General features: G+C 41.6%; 2 protein-coding genes across 3 annotated transcripts in view; one reads left to right on the top strand and one right to left on the bottom strand.

Annotated features, from left to right (window-relative positions):
- LOC139458763 (uncharacterized) overlaps nucleotides 1–16836 on the bottom strand; it is an 82659-nt gene that overhangs the window by 22979 nt on the left and 42844 nt on the right. The window lies entirely within an intron of this gene.
- On the top strand, nucleotides 2673–6117 carry LOC139459415 (uncharacterized). Its single transcript, XM_071240866.1, has 2 exons — nucleotides 2673–2720; nucleotides 5737–6117. Exons 1-2 carry the CDS (start codon nucleotides 2673–2675, stop codon nucleotides 6115–6117), a joined length of 429 nt encoding a protein of 142 aa, XP_071096967.1.

Raw genomic sequence — 16836 nt, 5'->3', positions numbered from 1 at the left:
TTGATGCATGTCATCGATCCCAATTTCGTGGATCAATGCTCATGATATCAATCACTGGATTGTCTGGTTCATAGTCGATTCTTTACAGATCGCTGTCATATAGCTGGAATATAGCCGCGTGCGGCGTGAAACAACAAACAAACGAAACAATCCCAATACATCGTCAACTGGTCATACATATCGTTTTGCCCGCCGTGATATTGCTGGAATATTGCTAAAAGCGGCGTAAAACCATACTCACTCACTCACATATCGTTTTGTTCAAATGGACACATTCAATCGGTTATAAAAAACACGTTAGCTATGCACTTAGTGGCTTGAGCACCCATCAGATGATGGATAACGTTTTGTTACAAAGGAAGGTACTCCCTGCCAACCAACGCAATCAGATGACCTGATTAAGCCAATATCTGATCCAACAACCAGACTATGCCACCTGGGCAGGTTGACAGCTTATTTTGTTATTTCGGGCTCCTATTTTATCTTTTTTACTGTATAATCAACTGGAAATTGAATTGCAAGGAACACTTTGGGGTTAATTCAAAGTAAACTGCAATAAACCCAAGCCATAAGAACGAAAACACCGTAAACTAACACCAAATTTACTCTGTGAGCACCATTCATGTGAATTATTTTACTAAAGCAATATTTATCATTCCCAGTTGGATTTGTCTTAACGCTTTGAATTTCCTCGTCGTTATTGATTGGTACGGAGCGCCGAGGTTGGAGAACCAGAGAAATATGGAGGTCTACGTAGGCCTCACATCGAGAAGTGATAACCTGGGTTATTATTGGAGTCATGTATGGTTTACTGAGCAAAGGGCTTGTGAGAGAGTCGTCTTACTGGTATTAATACTGTTTATTCTAGCAGGGCTCCTGATCACAACCAACAACGGAGGACCTATTTGAAAGAGAGATACTTCAAACAACGATTCGGTTACAGTTTTGACAAATAAATGATATTATGTATGCTGGGTAGTTCGAATCTGATTTCCTTTTTTTCCATAGGTTTGAGCATTAATTTGTTTTTGAATTGCATGATCAAAGCCGTTGGTATTATTTATTATCTTTGAAGTTAATGCAACATTAGAATTCATTAATCTTCTAACTGTATGTCCTGTTAACTATGATCACAACTGTTTTATTCACATTTATCCCATGAACTTCGCACACAGTTAATGTGATAATTAACCAACGCAATAATACAGCACTGCCGTGTTTTTAGTGTTAAATGGCTCCATAGGTCTCCGTGATAGGATGTTTATTCCCCCTGGAGATTCTTTCCAGGAGAAAGTACTATCCAAGGTAAACATTTCCAGTGGAATTTTTTGCCAAGGACATTATTTCCGCAGTCAGTATCTTACTAACACTGGAATATTTCCCCATTACTCCGGAAACAACAATTGTTCACACTTGTACTGAACTTTCTACATTAGGGACCGACATTTGATATTCAGGGTAGTGGGATCGTTTTCAATCTGATTCGTCTGATCCACATTTGATTCTTTTGAGGCCTTTTTGATAGAGCTTGAATAATGTTGGTTGGCTGTAACGCCCCACTCAGCAATATTCCAGCTATATGACGGCGGTCTGTGAATAATCGAGTCTGGGCCAGACAATCGCTTGAATAATGAGTGCAGCTTTAAACAACAAATCAACAACTTCTTTGATAGGCATTTAAAAGTTGGAGTACTAAACAGGGTAAGAATTTATGGATGAACAACTTCTTTATTACAATTAAGCGCGACGTTTCGGTGTAAGTTCTAACACCGTTATCAAGCAAATCACTTGCTTGATAACGGTGTTAGAACCTCCACCGAAACGTGACCGAAGCGTTATCAAGCAAGTCACTTGCACCACTTGCTTGATAACGGTGTTAGAACCTACACCGAAACGTCGCTCTTAATTGTAATAAAGAAGTTGTTCATCCATAAATTCTTACCCTACAAATCAACAAGTCCAAGTATTGATATGAGGTACACATGACGTCATGCATATGACGTCATAATATGTATGTAACAGAAGAAGAAAAAGTATGTCGTTGTCCTTCGTCGTTGTTAGTTTTGTTCTCCGTCTTTGTTGCCCGTGAAGACCGTGGTTAAAATCGGTCTTCAGCAACCCATGCTTGCCGTAACAGATGACTATTCTTGTCGTAAGAGACGACTAACGGGATCGGATGGTCGGGCTCGCTGTCTTGGTTGCTACATGTCATCTTATCCCAGTTGCGATTATTTACAGACCGCCGTCATATAGTTGGAATAGTGCGGCGTAAAACAACAAACACCATCAATCTCTGTCTAACATATTCAAACACTGCTTTAAATGATCATGGACCGGCATTTCGATATTTCGCAATGTTTATCAAGTAAAATCGCTATTTGAAATTGCCTACCGGTCGGATTATTGAAAGAGGTGATTTCAAGCGATTTTCCTTCAGAAAAATCATAATCAAGCGTAGATTCAATGCAGAATCCAGGATTCCAAATGTCACGGTGGAATTAATGGGTGATGGAGCCAAAGGCCCTTTCCTGCCCAACGGGAATGAATTCAGCCACTTTGGTCCAATTCCAAAATGTCTTCTGAAGGAAAACTTCTTGGGTGTTTCTAAAATTCTCAAGAGCGACCTCAGTCTCAAATCACCCACACCCGCCACGGCATTCATGTATTAAAAGATGATAACTGGTGCCGGTGCCGGTATTGGTCATAGGAGTTTCAAGAGGGTAGTGCATCTTATGTTACTTTCTGACTGTTTGAAAATCACGGTGATTTTCACATCAAAGTTCCATGACGTGTCTTTGTTTTCCCACTGAGCCACCGAGGCTGGTGTTTCTCGCCGACTGTTTTCGAGTTCGTTATTTACCGCGAATACACTATTGTTTCACTGTAAGGTATTCCGATGTTTCATAATAATTGTTTTTGGTATTTTTTGCATTTCGACTGTAAACAAGTTTGATAAAACACTTCTGTTATTTTGGTTGAAAAGTAATGGAATCACGATGTACGTGGGCTATTCCCTATCCCCCGGGTTAAATTTTCAATCGAAACCTCGCAGTTGTGGAGGAAATTTCCAAATTTCAAGACAAATCGACTTTGATCTCAGCAGAGATTTCTTATGAATATGGAATGGTTTTCTTCGGTATTATTATTATTATTATCATTATTATTATTATTATTATTATTATTATTACACAAGTTGTATTGTTACATAACTACTTAACTCCCTTGGAGATATGTTTCCACCAAATAATAACACAACCAAGCGCAAAACCCGTGAAGATCCGAGTTACAATAGGTCTTCAGCAACCCAAGCTTGTCCTAACGACAGACCGCTATCATATATCTGGAACATTGCTGAGTACAGCTTTTAAAAAGAAAAATAACCAACTACAAACCAAACGCAAATTATTTCAACGGAAATCTGCATTCATTTGGCCCTTGTACGTTTGATTGAAGTAGTTCACGTGTACCTGTCTCAATATGAATTTTGGGTTAGACGAGTAAGTAATTTTTTGTTTGTTTGTTGCTTAAAGCCGCACTCGGCAATATTCCAGCTATATGACGGCGGTCGGAAATGAAAAGCTAGTCTGGACCAGACAATCCAGTGATTGACATCACGAGTATCGATTAACGCAATTGGGATATGATGACATGCATCAACCAAGTTAGCGAGCCTCACCACCCAATCCCGCTCGTCGCCTCTTACGACAAATCATAGTCGCCTCTTACGGCAAGCATGGCTTGCTGAAGACCTATTCTACCCCGGACCTTCACGGGGAGAGCGAGTAAATGAAACAAATGGGGTATGTTCATGGAATGTGTTTGTGATTTTTATAACAATGGACTCTATTTCCATAACTATGGACACATGCACCATATGTTTCTAACATGACGTAAAGTACAACGTCATAATGCTTGACTAAAGAAATCAATTATAGTTTAAGATGTGAATCCAACACGTCACAAACACCATCGTCCCTGACTAAACATTGTCCCCGACAAGAGATACACACCAGGCACACTGAAGATGAATACAATGACTCATTGATTACATCAGCAAACTCTGCAACGACACTTTGAATCTATTATTGATGCACCCTGGCATATTCCATTCATTATCTGTCTTCTTAAAACACACGCCTGTCACGAGAAATACGCGCTTCTAACCGACGTTCAATATCTCGCTTGCGTATGTCATTCTAAATAAAGACTTAAGAAATCAGAATGATATTGTAAGAGCGCCTTGGGGATACCTGTCCAGTTTATCTCCAAGACGGTTGAGATTTTTTCACTTGAAGCAGATTTTTTTTCAGATGGAACTTATAAATGTATGTGCTTCACTTTACTTGTTTTTAAGGCGTCGTTGAATACATATTTTGATGGAGGCAGCGTTGTTTCTTCAGGGTTTACATTATGTTTTTGAAATATTTAAATCCAAAAGTTGGATTGCATGACCCTAGGCAATAATCCAGACCATACCGTTTAATTTTGATTTGTGATAGAGACATATAGATTATCAATAGAAAAAAACAAAAACGTGTTCTGCGAAAACAACAATTTGTCTGTAACAAAATGCAAAGGTCACCGCAGATACAATGGTCAGTCTCTTGACCATGAAAGAGTAAACATTCATTTTGTTCTAAATGACCATATTCCAAAATGACAGAATGCAGCCTTCCATTAGCATGACAGTAGGATATCTGTATCCTGAAGTAACCATTTACCAAAGGTTATCACTGACACGGTGGTCTCAAGGATAGTCTAGGATATAGGAGCGTAATTTGTAGGTACCCGATGCGTCTTTGACGAGACTCGTGTATACGTATGGTAATAATGAATGGTCTAGAATGACATGCCGTCAGTGTGAAAGAGAAAAACAAACAGCACAGAACGAATTATGGAGGAAAGAGGGGGCAGAAATATCCATTTCCCTATAGGACAATGATCCCTTGCACTTGGGCAATGATCTGGGATCAGTCAAAGGCCAGCCTTACGTTTGAACGTGCCAGACACGTCGACACATTGTACACAGTTAGTGAGCCCATCAGATCTTGAAATCAACATCACCAAAGGTATAATAGGGATATATCTACGCTGAGAAGGCTTCAGAAGATTACTGATGGTTATCTTCCAATCCAAACACGATGGTGGCCGACGCTCTAATTTGATAAACATGTTTGATCAATGCTGTAGCAACCTCGCGTCCCTTGTCCCTTAAGACTTGCAGTGATGGACTAAACAAGTCGAGTTAAAATCTCATAAACAAACCTTCTGTAAGAGGTCAAATTGATAGGGGCAGTGGAGATAGGTCGTTATTTATGTTGGTGCTATTATTCATCCAGTGCAGGGATAGAGACGCTCACGGATCTGTGTAGCGTTAGTGTGACGGGGAAGGGTTTAACGTCATTAAACTCCGACCACAACACACGCGGCTACTGGTATGGTTTCTACAGTTACAATAATTAATCTCATGATAGATAGCTATCAGATATCTAGATAAGAACTGTTTCGGTGACGTTTCACATTTGCATTAATAAAAAGCACTTTGGACGTGGGAATACGTTTTGCTATGAAATGTATCCCGAATGTATTATATACTATTTGAGAACTAGCTATCATAAACAATCCCACATGATGTGCATCGTCGTCCATACATATGTACTTGAAATGGTCTTTGCTGAGTTCAGCTTTGAATAATGTTTCAGCATTATATATCACAACTCGTCTTCTTCGTTTCAGAGGAAGTCCCAAAGGGAGAGGAAGTCCCAAAGGGAGAGGAAGTCCCAAAGGAAGAGGAAGTCCCAAAGGAAGAGGAAGACCAAAAGGGAGAGGAAGTCCCAAAGGGAGAGGAAGTCCCAAAGGAAGAGGAAGCCCCAAAGGAAGAGGAAAACCAAAAGGGAGAGGAAGTCCCAAAGGAAGAGGAAGTCCCAAAGGGAGAGGAAGTCCCAAAGGAAGAGGAAGCCCCAAAGGAAGAGGAAGACCAAAAGGGAGAGGAAGTCCCAAAGGAAGAGGAAGTCCCAAAGTGAGAGGAAGTCCCAAAGGAAGAGGAAGTCTCAAAGGAAGAGGAAGTCCCAAAGGAAGAGGAAGTCCCGAAAGGGAGAGGAAGTCCTAAAGGAATAGGAAGTCCCAAAAGGGAGAGGATGTCCCAAAAGGGAGAGGATGTCCCAAAGGGAGATTAAGCTCCAAAGTGAGATTAAGTCCTAAAGGGAGAGGAAGTCCCAAAGGTCGAACAAAAGATAACCTGATTCTGCAACGACTAAGGAATGCACAACGAACTGTGGTGTCTTAAGACCTCTTTGTTACCCTTCCAGTGACCAACCTGTTGAAGCAAGGAGCATGAGGTGGTGAGGTGAAATGGGGTTTAACGTCGCGTCCAAGATTATTGCACTTTTATAGCGACGTGCATGTACAAGTACGTGTGTGTGTTTGTGTGGCTGCTTGTACTAGTCCGGACTGATACCGATTTATAGTGCTAGCTCACTGAGATACCATGCCGCAGTTTAACATGAATACCCCACTCAGACACAGTATACTGACTCCGAGCCGACCAGTCCTTGTTTTAGCTCCTTAATGCCGAGCGCCAGACAGGGTAACAACAAGTACCATCTTTTAACGTCTTTTGGTATGAGGCGGACGGGGATCGAACCCCGGACCTTCCGCTCTCCGGGCGGACGCTCTACCAGCAAGGAGCATGAAGACAATAAACTTTATCAATAATATTATTAACCATCAGAACTAATTTGGTGAGTGATTAACGGCCAGGAAGAGGCCATGAAAAGTCAGAGTTACTGGGCTTAATCCAAGTAACATTTCCTGCTCTAATTGTATTTATTAGAAGAACTTGTGGAGTCATCTGCTCCTCTGACAATTTGTCTGGATCACTCAGGCCTTGTCTGTTGCCTTCAGTGCTGAGGCCAACAGCTTACTGGATCCGCCTGCAAATTTTGATTTAAGACTTTCAACCTTTTACGCACGATAATAAATTTTCGGGTAGGCCAAAGAAAGGCACCTCAGACGACTGTGTCTCCTGAATATATAGATTCGTGTGTGTAAATGTTAATGAATTTGTCGCTCCCTATTTAGCCTTGACACTTTTCATCAGAGATGCCACTATGAAAACGGACGTTTTAGACGATTGATTTATAAGATTTTTTCTAGAAAAAGTGAAAATATATACTTCAAAACTAACTCGAAAAGCAAACATGTTTTTGGAAAGTCCGCTGAAAGACGAACAGGTTTTGAGTTTTTGTATGTGTTAACGTATAAACCACCATTCCATCGGGGGACCATTTGCTCAGTTTCTAATGACGCCGCCCTCTCTGCACGGGGATGCGTCCCTTAGCTTTGCCAGGATCCGCTGATCGTATTTGTTTCAAGGCCATTTCTAATATGTATATTTCTTAGTCTTTACATTTCTTCGCCACTATCACTATCCCGCGGTTGCTAACATTCTCGAATAGAGTACAACTATTATGGTCCAATCAGTTTAATACAGATGGGAATACCTAACAGGTGCCCCAAGAGAGATCCTATTAGGCCCCAAATTCGTATCATCAGATATAGTCCGCCCACTTCGGCTGAAAAAATCCGTGAAAACCTGAAAGTGACACTGAGAAGGACGAATGCTCTTCCACGCGAGATAAATCCGCACTTAAACTCCCTATCTCTTAAACGTGACACACGTTTTATACATACACAGTAAATTGTCTGGAATCATCCATTCTAAAGGACAGATTAAGAGTCAGTAACATTACCCTATAGAGTAAAGTACTCACATGGCATTTAGGAACGACCAACCATCCAGTTAATCTGTCCATAGTGATTGGTGCTCCCAGTGTAATGCTTCCGGATACTGTGAACTAACCAGCGTCTAGACTTAAAAGAGGCACCTCACATTTGTTGATTCAAAATAAATATGTAGCTATAAGGAACTAGGCTTTATAAAACCATTTCCGGTGCCACCGGAAGTAGCGATAGTTTTCGGGCAATTTGGTTCCTCTTGGGGTATTGCACTTTCATTTGCTTTTACTAAAGGACACGAAAGGTAACGCTACACCAAGAAGAAGTGTAGACACAAAGTCATTAAAATATGAAGCCATGATGGCGTATATCAATATCTGTATGAGAATTGTCGACTGCAACATACGTCTCGTTGGAATCTCGTCTTACGGATCGATAATTTGTCATCAACTGCACTGAGAGTCAAAATGAGGAGGAATATGGGTTAATCGGTGTATTGCGATGGGCATAGTTTTCGCGTTTATAAGATTTCCTTTTCGTGAACACCTGGTATCATCACTATTTGATAGTGATTCATAAATACGTCAACGCCAGAGAATAACCAGTCTCGATTATCCGACGCAATTGATTCCATTGGGGTGAAAGGCGGTCAAAATTATATCAATGGATTACTGAAAATTAGTGATGACCCAAGAGGGTCAGAACGTCCATCCCTAGGGGTAGCACCCGCCATACACATAACTTGTGTAAAAAGTATGTACATGTATTTTTAAACACATGTTTAAAATATTGCCGTGTTCGTACAATGTGTTCGTGTTCGATTATGGAATTGTTGTGTCGCTTCTATTTATATGTCGTAGTCTGCAATAATCCATCAATGTCAGATGAAATTGTAAATCATCGAGTCTGGATCACGCAAACCAATGAATGAGAAGCATAAGCAACGTGGAAACGCTATCATTTCATGTGCGAGATAAATTCTGGGGGGAGTTGATGATTATAAAGATGAAGATGGCGACATTACTTCCCAAACGGGACAGCCTCTGTGGTCTAGTGGTAGAACGTCTGCCCGGAGAGCGAAGGTCGGGGGTTCGATCCCCGGTTGCGTCATACCAAAACACGTTAAAAGATGGCACTGTGTCTGAGTGCAGTATTCCTGTTACACTGCGGCATGGTATCTCAGTGGGCTAGCATTATTAAATCGGCATTAGTCCAGGCGTGTACAGGCTCCCATACACATATATAAGTGCAATAATCTTAACGCAAAGTTAATCCCCATTTCACCTCACCTCATTTCCCAAACGAAGCTCCTAAGATTTCCAACGCCACCAGAGATGTACATGTTACTGACAATAACAATATTGGATCCTTTTCTGATTACTGGCGTTGTATTGTACAATATTAGACTTGCGTCACCAAGTCTGGGGCAGAATAGAAGCACTTACACAATCAGTCCTGATTCCGTTGCTAGTCAGCTGTCCTATAGGATGCTATGAATATTGCTAACAAGGATGTTCCTTCAAATGTGGATGGGCTCAAAAGTATCTGTCTAAAAGAAGCATTACAACGGAAAACTACTACTAGATCGTGACATAGTAGTTGCTTCATCAACTGGTCACAAACAGTTGATCATTGGTCACAGCAACACATAGTCCCATTGTCATGGTAACACATCTGGTCATAGCAACCCATAGTCACTTGTCATGGTAACAGCTGGTCACTGGTCACATCAACACATAGTCCGATTGTCATGGTAACACATCTGGTCACAGCAACATATAGTCACTTGTCATGGTAACACACCTGGTCACAGCAACACATAGTCACTTGTCATAGCTACAGAGCTGGTTACAGCAGCACATAGTCACTTGTCATAACTACAGAGTTGGTTACAGCAACACATAGTCACTTGTCATAGCTACAGAGCTGGTTACAGCAGCACATAGTCACTTGTCATAGTAACACATCTGGTCACAGCAACCCATAGTCACTTGTCATAGTAACAGCTAGTCACAGCAGCACACTGTCACTTGTCATAGTAACAGCTGGTTACAGCAACCTGTAGTCACTTGTCATAGTTACCCATCTGGTCACAGCAACACATAGTCACTTGTCATAGTGACACATCTGGTCACAGCAATACATAGTCACTTGTCATAGTGACACATCTGGTCACAGCAATACATAGTCACTTGTCATAGTGACACATCTGGTCACAGCAATACATAGTCACTTGTCATAGTGACACATCTGGTCACAGCAACACATTGTCACTTACCATTGTAACAGCTGATCACTGGTCACAAAAACTGGTCATAGTCACAAATGAACCCTGACCATAGTAACTTCCCAATCCGATTGTCAATTCCAGTGGACAATACAATATAATTGATTTGCGCTTTATACACGCTAGGACATAAGCCGACATCCTTTAAGTCACAATATCAAAGAACCGAACCCTGGGACAAGCTTCTATATTTGTTTTGTTTTTTCCATATTTTTATATGAATTTGTCGTCTTCTTTCCCAACCAATGACCTTTAGTTGTACTTTGTTGTCGTCCATACTGGCCATCAGCTTCAATTAACCTTCTGCGAGTAGTACGCCTATGGCTTTTGACCAACCGCAATCAGACAGCCACTAAAAATGGATGTTTTATTGCGACAGTTGGGGCTATTCAATAGAGGTCAGAAGGAACACCATGTTTCTCGACTTTTGTTTTTAAGGGGTAACATGTCTTATGTCAAAATGCTAGACACTTTGATATGCAATCCATACGGCTATTATTGGTGGTGGAATTATTACGACTATTGGACTTATAGCGGGTATTGTATCCTTTACGAATTGGGCATCTATATACGTATGCACTCATAACGGATATTGCATCCATTACGGGTGGTGCATGTCTATTTCGTGTAATGCATCAAATACGGATATCGCATCCATTACGGGTGGTGCATCCACTGCAGATGGTGCAATCATAACGGATGGTGCAATCATTACGGGTGGCGCAAATACTACGGGTGGCGCATCTATTAAGGCCGGTGCATCCACTGCGGGTGGTGCAATCATTGCATGTTTTTTTCCACCAAGGGTGGTGCAATCATTACGGGTGGTGCATCCACTACGGGTGCAAATATTGTGGGAGGTGCATCCCTTGCAGATGGTGCAATCATTACGGGTGGTGCATCCACCAAGGGTGATGCAATCATCACGGATGGTGCCTTAATTACGGGTGGTGCATCCACTACGGGTGGAGCAATCATTATGGCGTTTTTTTACCAAGGGTGGAGCAATCATTACGAGTGGTGCATCCACTACGGGTGCAAATATTATGGGAGGTGCATCCCTTGTAGATAGTGCAATCATTACGGGTGGTGCATCTACCAAGGGTGGTGCAATCATTACGGTTGCTGCATCCACGACTTGTGATGCAATCATTTCGGGTGGTACAGTTAATACGGTTGGTCAAGCGCGTGACGCCGAAGGCGAAGATCGATGTTCGCTATTTCAGCCACTGGATTGACTGGTTCAGGCTCTATAAATTATTATAAATTCATATAGCCGGAATACTAATGGTTGTATTGTTAAACTAGGAACAAACAAACATAAACAAACTATGGTACCTCAAACACGTAGGGTAACACAAACTGTATTTTTATGGTGGACGAACATACACCAAGTCAAAAAAGGTGTATGGGCAAGGCAAGCAAGTCATTAGTGGTTTGTTTGTTTGTTTGTTGTTGAACGCAGCGCTCGGCAATATTCCAGCTGTATGACTGTGGTTTGTAAATAATCAAGTCTGGACCCGACAAACGAGCATCGATCATGACCATCCATCTACCCAATTTGGAAACGATGACATGCATCAACCAAATTACCGAGCATGACCTCCCGGCAAGCATGGGTTGCTAAAAAACAATTCTAAACCGGATCTTCACGAGTCTCAAGCCAGTGGTTTGAAATGTGTGCATCGTACCACGTCGGTGTCCTGTGACGCACAATCAACTAAATCAACGAGCGTAAACACCCATGCATTCCCTTACGTCGCCTCCTCAGACAAGCATGGGTTGCTCGGGACCAATTATAAGCAGGGTCTTCAAGAAGTTTGTTTGTAGCTTTTAAAATACTTGAAACTTAAGTGTCATAACAATACATGCTTAAGCCTGAACAAAATAAAGACAGAAATCATTGTGTCAGTGGGTAAAATGAAAATATTCCCAAATCACTTGTGTAAGGACATCATCAAACCAGTCTTTACGAATTCAGGTGCATCTCTAGATTTCAAAACCAATGGTCCTGAGTGATGATTCGTGTCAGCACTCAGCAGAAGACGGCCAAGCCGATCAGTAGATTGCGTATCGTAATATCGATAATGACCATCTTCATCCAAAAAACCACACGTTTGACGTATGTGCACGAAATATCGGCTGGGTATTTTGGTAACAACATCAAAAGACACTGACGAAAATACCTCTCATCAGAAATTCAAACACGCGAAAGCTAACCCCTGGGGGATAAGCGCACCTTGCATTAGCGATGGAATTGTATGGTTTTCTAGATTGCGTATGTCAGGCTTTGGATAAAACGGTTTAATACGCTCATGGGTTCGGGGTCTACGTTTGGTTTGATATTTCCATGATAATCGAGTCCTGACCAGAGATTGATAGTATGATAGCTGTTAACAAAGAGATGCTTATGATGTATTCGGAATCGTGCAATGGGATCTGCTTTAAGGGTATATTTCTTATGATTATGGAAAGGATTTTGTCAATTTTATTTAAGTCAGTCGTATCAAGGTGGCCTGTGATTAAACGAATCTTGATACCGGGGGGTTGCCATGTTGGAGTAAGTCCTCAACAACTTTAGCTGGTCGTAACTGGCCAAGTGGTCAGGCTCGGTTACATATCCCGACGACGTATATCGTTACTCAAACAGTGATGCCAGGTGTTCGCGACAAGATGGTCTACTCAAACAGTGATGCCAGGTGTTCGTGACAAGAGGGTCTACTCAAACAGTGATGCCAGATGTTCTTGACAAGAGGGTCTACTCAAACAGTGATGCCAGGTGTATGTGACAAGAGGGTCTACTCAAACAGTGATGCCAGGTGTTCGTGACAAGAGGGTCTACTAAAACAGTGATGCCAGATGTTCGTGACAAGAGGGTCTACTCAAACAGTGATGCCAGATGTTCGCGACAAGAGGGTCTACTCAAACAGTGATGCCAGGTGTTCGTGACAAGAGGGTCTACTCAAACCGTGATGCCAGATATTCGTGACAAGAGGGTCTACTCAAACAGTGATGCCAGATGTTCGTGACAAGAGGGTCTACTCAAACAGTGATGCCAGGTGTTCGTGACAAGAGGGTCTACTCAAACAGTGATGTCAGGTGTTTGCGACAAGAAGGTCTACTCAAACAGTGATGCCAGGTGTTCGCGACAAGAGTGTCTACTCAAACAGTGATGCCAGATGTTCGTGACAAGAGGGTCTACTCAAAAAGTGATGCCAGGTGTTCGCGACAAGATGGTCTACTCAAACAGTGATGCCAGGTGTTCGTGACAAGAGGGTCTAGTCAAACAGTGATGCCAGATGTTCGCGACAAGAAGGTCTACTCAAACAGTGATGCCAGATGTTCGTGACAAGAGGGTCTACTCAATCAGTGATGCCAGATGTTCGCGACAAGAGGGTCTACTCAAACAGTGATGCCAGGTGTTCGCGACAAGAGGGTCTCATTACCAGTGGCTTCCCTGATGCGTCAAATTTAGAAATCTCATCAATATGTCAATACTACAACAGTTCTTTACTGAGGCCTAGAATGTCGTACCCCTGATCAAACAACTTTTGAGCAAGTACATTTCCTCGGGATCTAATATTAATGGCATTTTTTCTCAATCAAATTCGGTAGACAGTTAAATTTGGTGGTAATGTTATCAGTCGGCAAAAGGAAAAGAAGATTCCAACGTTCCAAGTTTCAAGTGTAAATGATATCAGCTATCGGCATTTTTGGAACCTGAATCCGGCATCATCTTTTCAACAGCCTCTGAAAAATTTGAACGTGTGTAGAATAATGGCTCTTTTTTTGCTAACCAGTCTACAATGGTATTCACAGAATCGGTATACTTGGGAAAGAATGCAACTCAAATCTGGTTCAACATTAATTATTTTGTCTTGATACCAGAGAGAAAATATAAAGATTCCGAAGGGTAACACGATCGACTCTGTTGTTACCCTATCTCCATACGAAATGTAATAAAAAGCCTTTAGGATTTAAATGCCAGTACAAGCGAGTTTTAATATTGAATTTTATGGAGATGAACGCAGTATGATAGCATTAATCATAGCAAAACTATGTTGGTTAGAGATTCACCATGTGTCGTTAGTATAAATGATTTATAAATAAAAATACAACCAAGTAATTTGAAATATGGTTTTGTGAGCGTGCGCAAACCAGGGCTCAGAAATTTCATTTACTGTCAGAAGTAGAAACAGATAATTGTATACGCAGATGAAGTATCGCGGATGAGGGGTATTTTTCCAGTTTCATGTTTCAAGACCTGAGAGAACGGAAGAAACTCATTCTGATTGATGGAAAAAAGTTTGTGTTCACTACTTTCAAATAACATGGCACTGTATATGTTATAGGGCGGTCGGGTAGCCTTATGGTTAAAGCGTTCGCTCGTCACGCCGAAGACCCGGGTTCGATTCCCGACATGGGTACAATGTGTGAAGCCCATTTCTGGTGTCCCCCGCCGTGATATTGCTGGAATATTTCTAAAAGCGGCGTAAAACCATACTCAATCACTGTAAATGTTATAACTTTTGTTTAACGCAACATTCAGCAATACTGCTTGTAAGTGGTCGAGTCGGGACAAACCAGTGATTGATGTTATGAGCAACGACGTCTCATAACAAGCACAGAAGCACATTCTCGATTATCCAGGGTATGATGTAGATTCTGTAGTGACAAATACCCTGGACCCCTTTGTCACCATAGCTTCGTTTTCAGCTCGATTCGAAGGCAGGATTCTAAAAGTAGCCGTTCAATCAAATTACTCTCCTCTGCGGACTTATTACCGTAAGTCCCGATGTGTTTTAAATAGCAACTGCCAAATATATGTATGTGGGGAAAATCATCTTCCCGAGGCAAGAGAGTTAACTGACTATAAAAGTCCAGTTTTCACCCTTGCCGAACTAGGCTGGTATTATGGAGTTACATTTTGGCTGGACTAACGAGTCTACGCATAGTCCAATCAAATACGCGCACCGAAATCGAAATCCGGTTCGTAAACTGTCGTGCAGATTTCGGTCGATTTCAAGATTTGCAAAGCATGTGCACCGCCAACTCCTTGTCAGCAGATATTTTCCAAATCTTTTCATGTTTTTAATCGAGGAGCTCACGTGATTTGATGCATTTCGCGATGTAAGACCCGTTTTATCACAATATAGATCTTGGTTATCGATCAGATCGTTTTGACTGGGCGCCACCATTTTGTGTGAAGCAAACGCAAGTGATACGAGAGGTGGAATCTGATTGGTCCATAGGAGAGGTTTAGAAGGGACATACCTTGTAATAGCCACTGGTGGCGCTACGATCGAGCCCAGTAATTCCAGTCAAGTTCGGCAAGGGTGGAAACTGGACTTTTATAGTCAGTTAACTCTCTTGCCTCGGGAAGATTGGGGAAAATATACGTGAATCATTACGCAACGAGTTGACACTTCTTTTAGCTATGCCCGTTTGCGCTGAGACGGAACCCAGTTGCAAAACATGGCCGCGAGAAGGGCACGAGTCGCTATTCGGCTTGTCCCGGAATAATGCGAGCAGGTCACGAACGTCATGTGCTGAGAACGAGATACGGGAGATTGAGATCGTGGCTTCCGAAACGACATTATTGTGGAGACTGGGTCTAGGGCATTATTCATAAACATAGAATGAAGGTATTATACCCTAAATAATCGAGGATGTATTGACGACGGCTTCGGACTAATCTCCGGTGAGAACGGAGGTCTTGACTTTGTGATAAGCAACATTTGTGAAACTGGGACGGTGTTTCTTTGCAAGACTGTTGTAATCATCAACTATAAGGATGCTAGACACGTTCATCGTCAACACTGACAGCAGACACACACAATGGGTTTGAGTGACTGAAACAAGGGATGTAAAATTGACCGGAGTTGTTAACACAGAAGCGTTATTTTAGTCCCAGTATCAACAAGTCCAGCAAGATAATCACATAAACACGGCCGAGTCCCGCCATGTAACTTAGTTTCCTTGATCGGTAGGATTCTCACAGGCTGGGATAACACAATACAAGTTCTACCTGACGGATCTTTGCTGTTGTACATTCCAAGTAACTTGTTTTCTTTGAGATTGATATTGTCTCAAAATATATTAGTTACTCTCACTGTCGTAATGCATTGTACTACAATGGACCGGCTCATTAAATATCCCGCTAAATGCACAAAATTCATTTACAGTTTGACTAAAAGTATAATTAATATTATTCACTTTTTAGATATTTTACCCCACATTGAGAAAACGTTCAACTATTAAAAGAAAATATCTATAGATTTTATGGGCGAAAGAATATGTACAACTTATGTACGTCCCTCCATTTCTAACCTGCAGCGTCATTTATTGGATGGCGTCACTCAGTGTCATGACATCACGCACAGAGGTTGCAAGACCAAGACAAACTTCCCTCAGCTTTTTTTTGTTTGACATATAGCGCCGTGTCTTTAGCAATGTTACGTTCAGTTTATGATTATCAGTTCCAGTGATTCGTTTTGGCTTCAGATATGATTTAACGGACATACACGGCAATCAGAGTTGCGCAGTCATCACAAACATGAACGGATATTCTGTTAAAGCAAATGAGAACAGTAGAGAAAGTCTATTAATTTCCATGAACTGTGGTTGATCTTTGTGCAAAAAATAGCATCCTTAAAATATTGAGCTGCAACCTTTTCCCCGCATGTCAGGATTGGAGCTGAGATATTGAAAAAGATAAAGATTGTTTTTTGGCCATAGAGTTCAATCAACCAATACAATTAAACAGAAAAAGGTGCCGCTCTGTGTGCCCCATGATTATCGATCAGGCACCA

The sequence above is a fragment of the Haliotis cracherodii genome, unplaced genomic scaffold, assembly GCF_022045235.1.
Source record: "Haliotis cracherodii isolate W230 unplaced genomic scaffold, xgHalCrac1.p SCAF_13, whole genome shotgun sequence".
Classification (NCBI taxonomy): domain Eukaryota; kingdom Metazoa; phylum Mollusca; class Gastropoda; order Lepetellida; family Haliotidae; genus Haliotis; species Haliotis cracherodii.
This window is presented reverse-complemented; position numbering and strand designations above follow the sequence as displayed.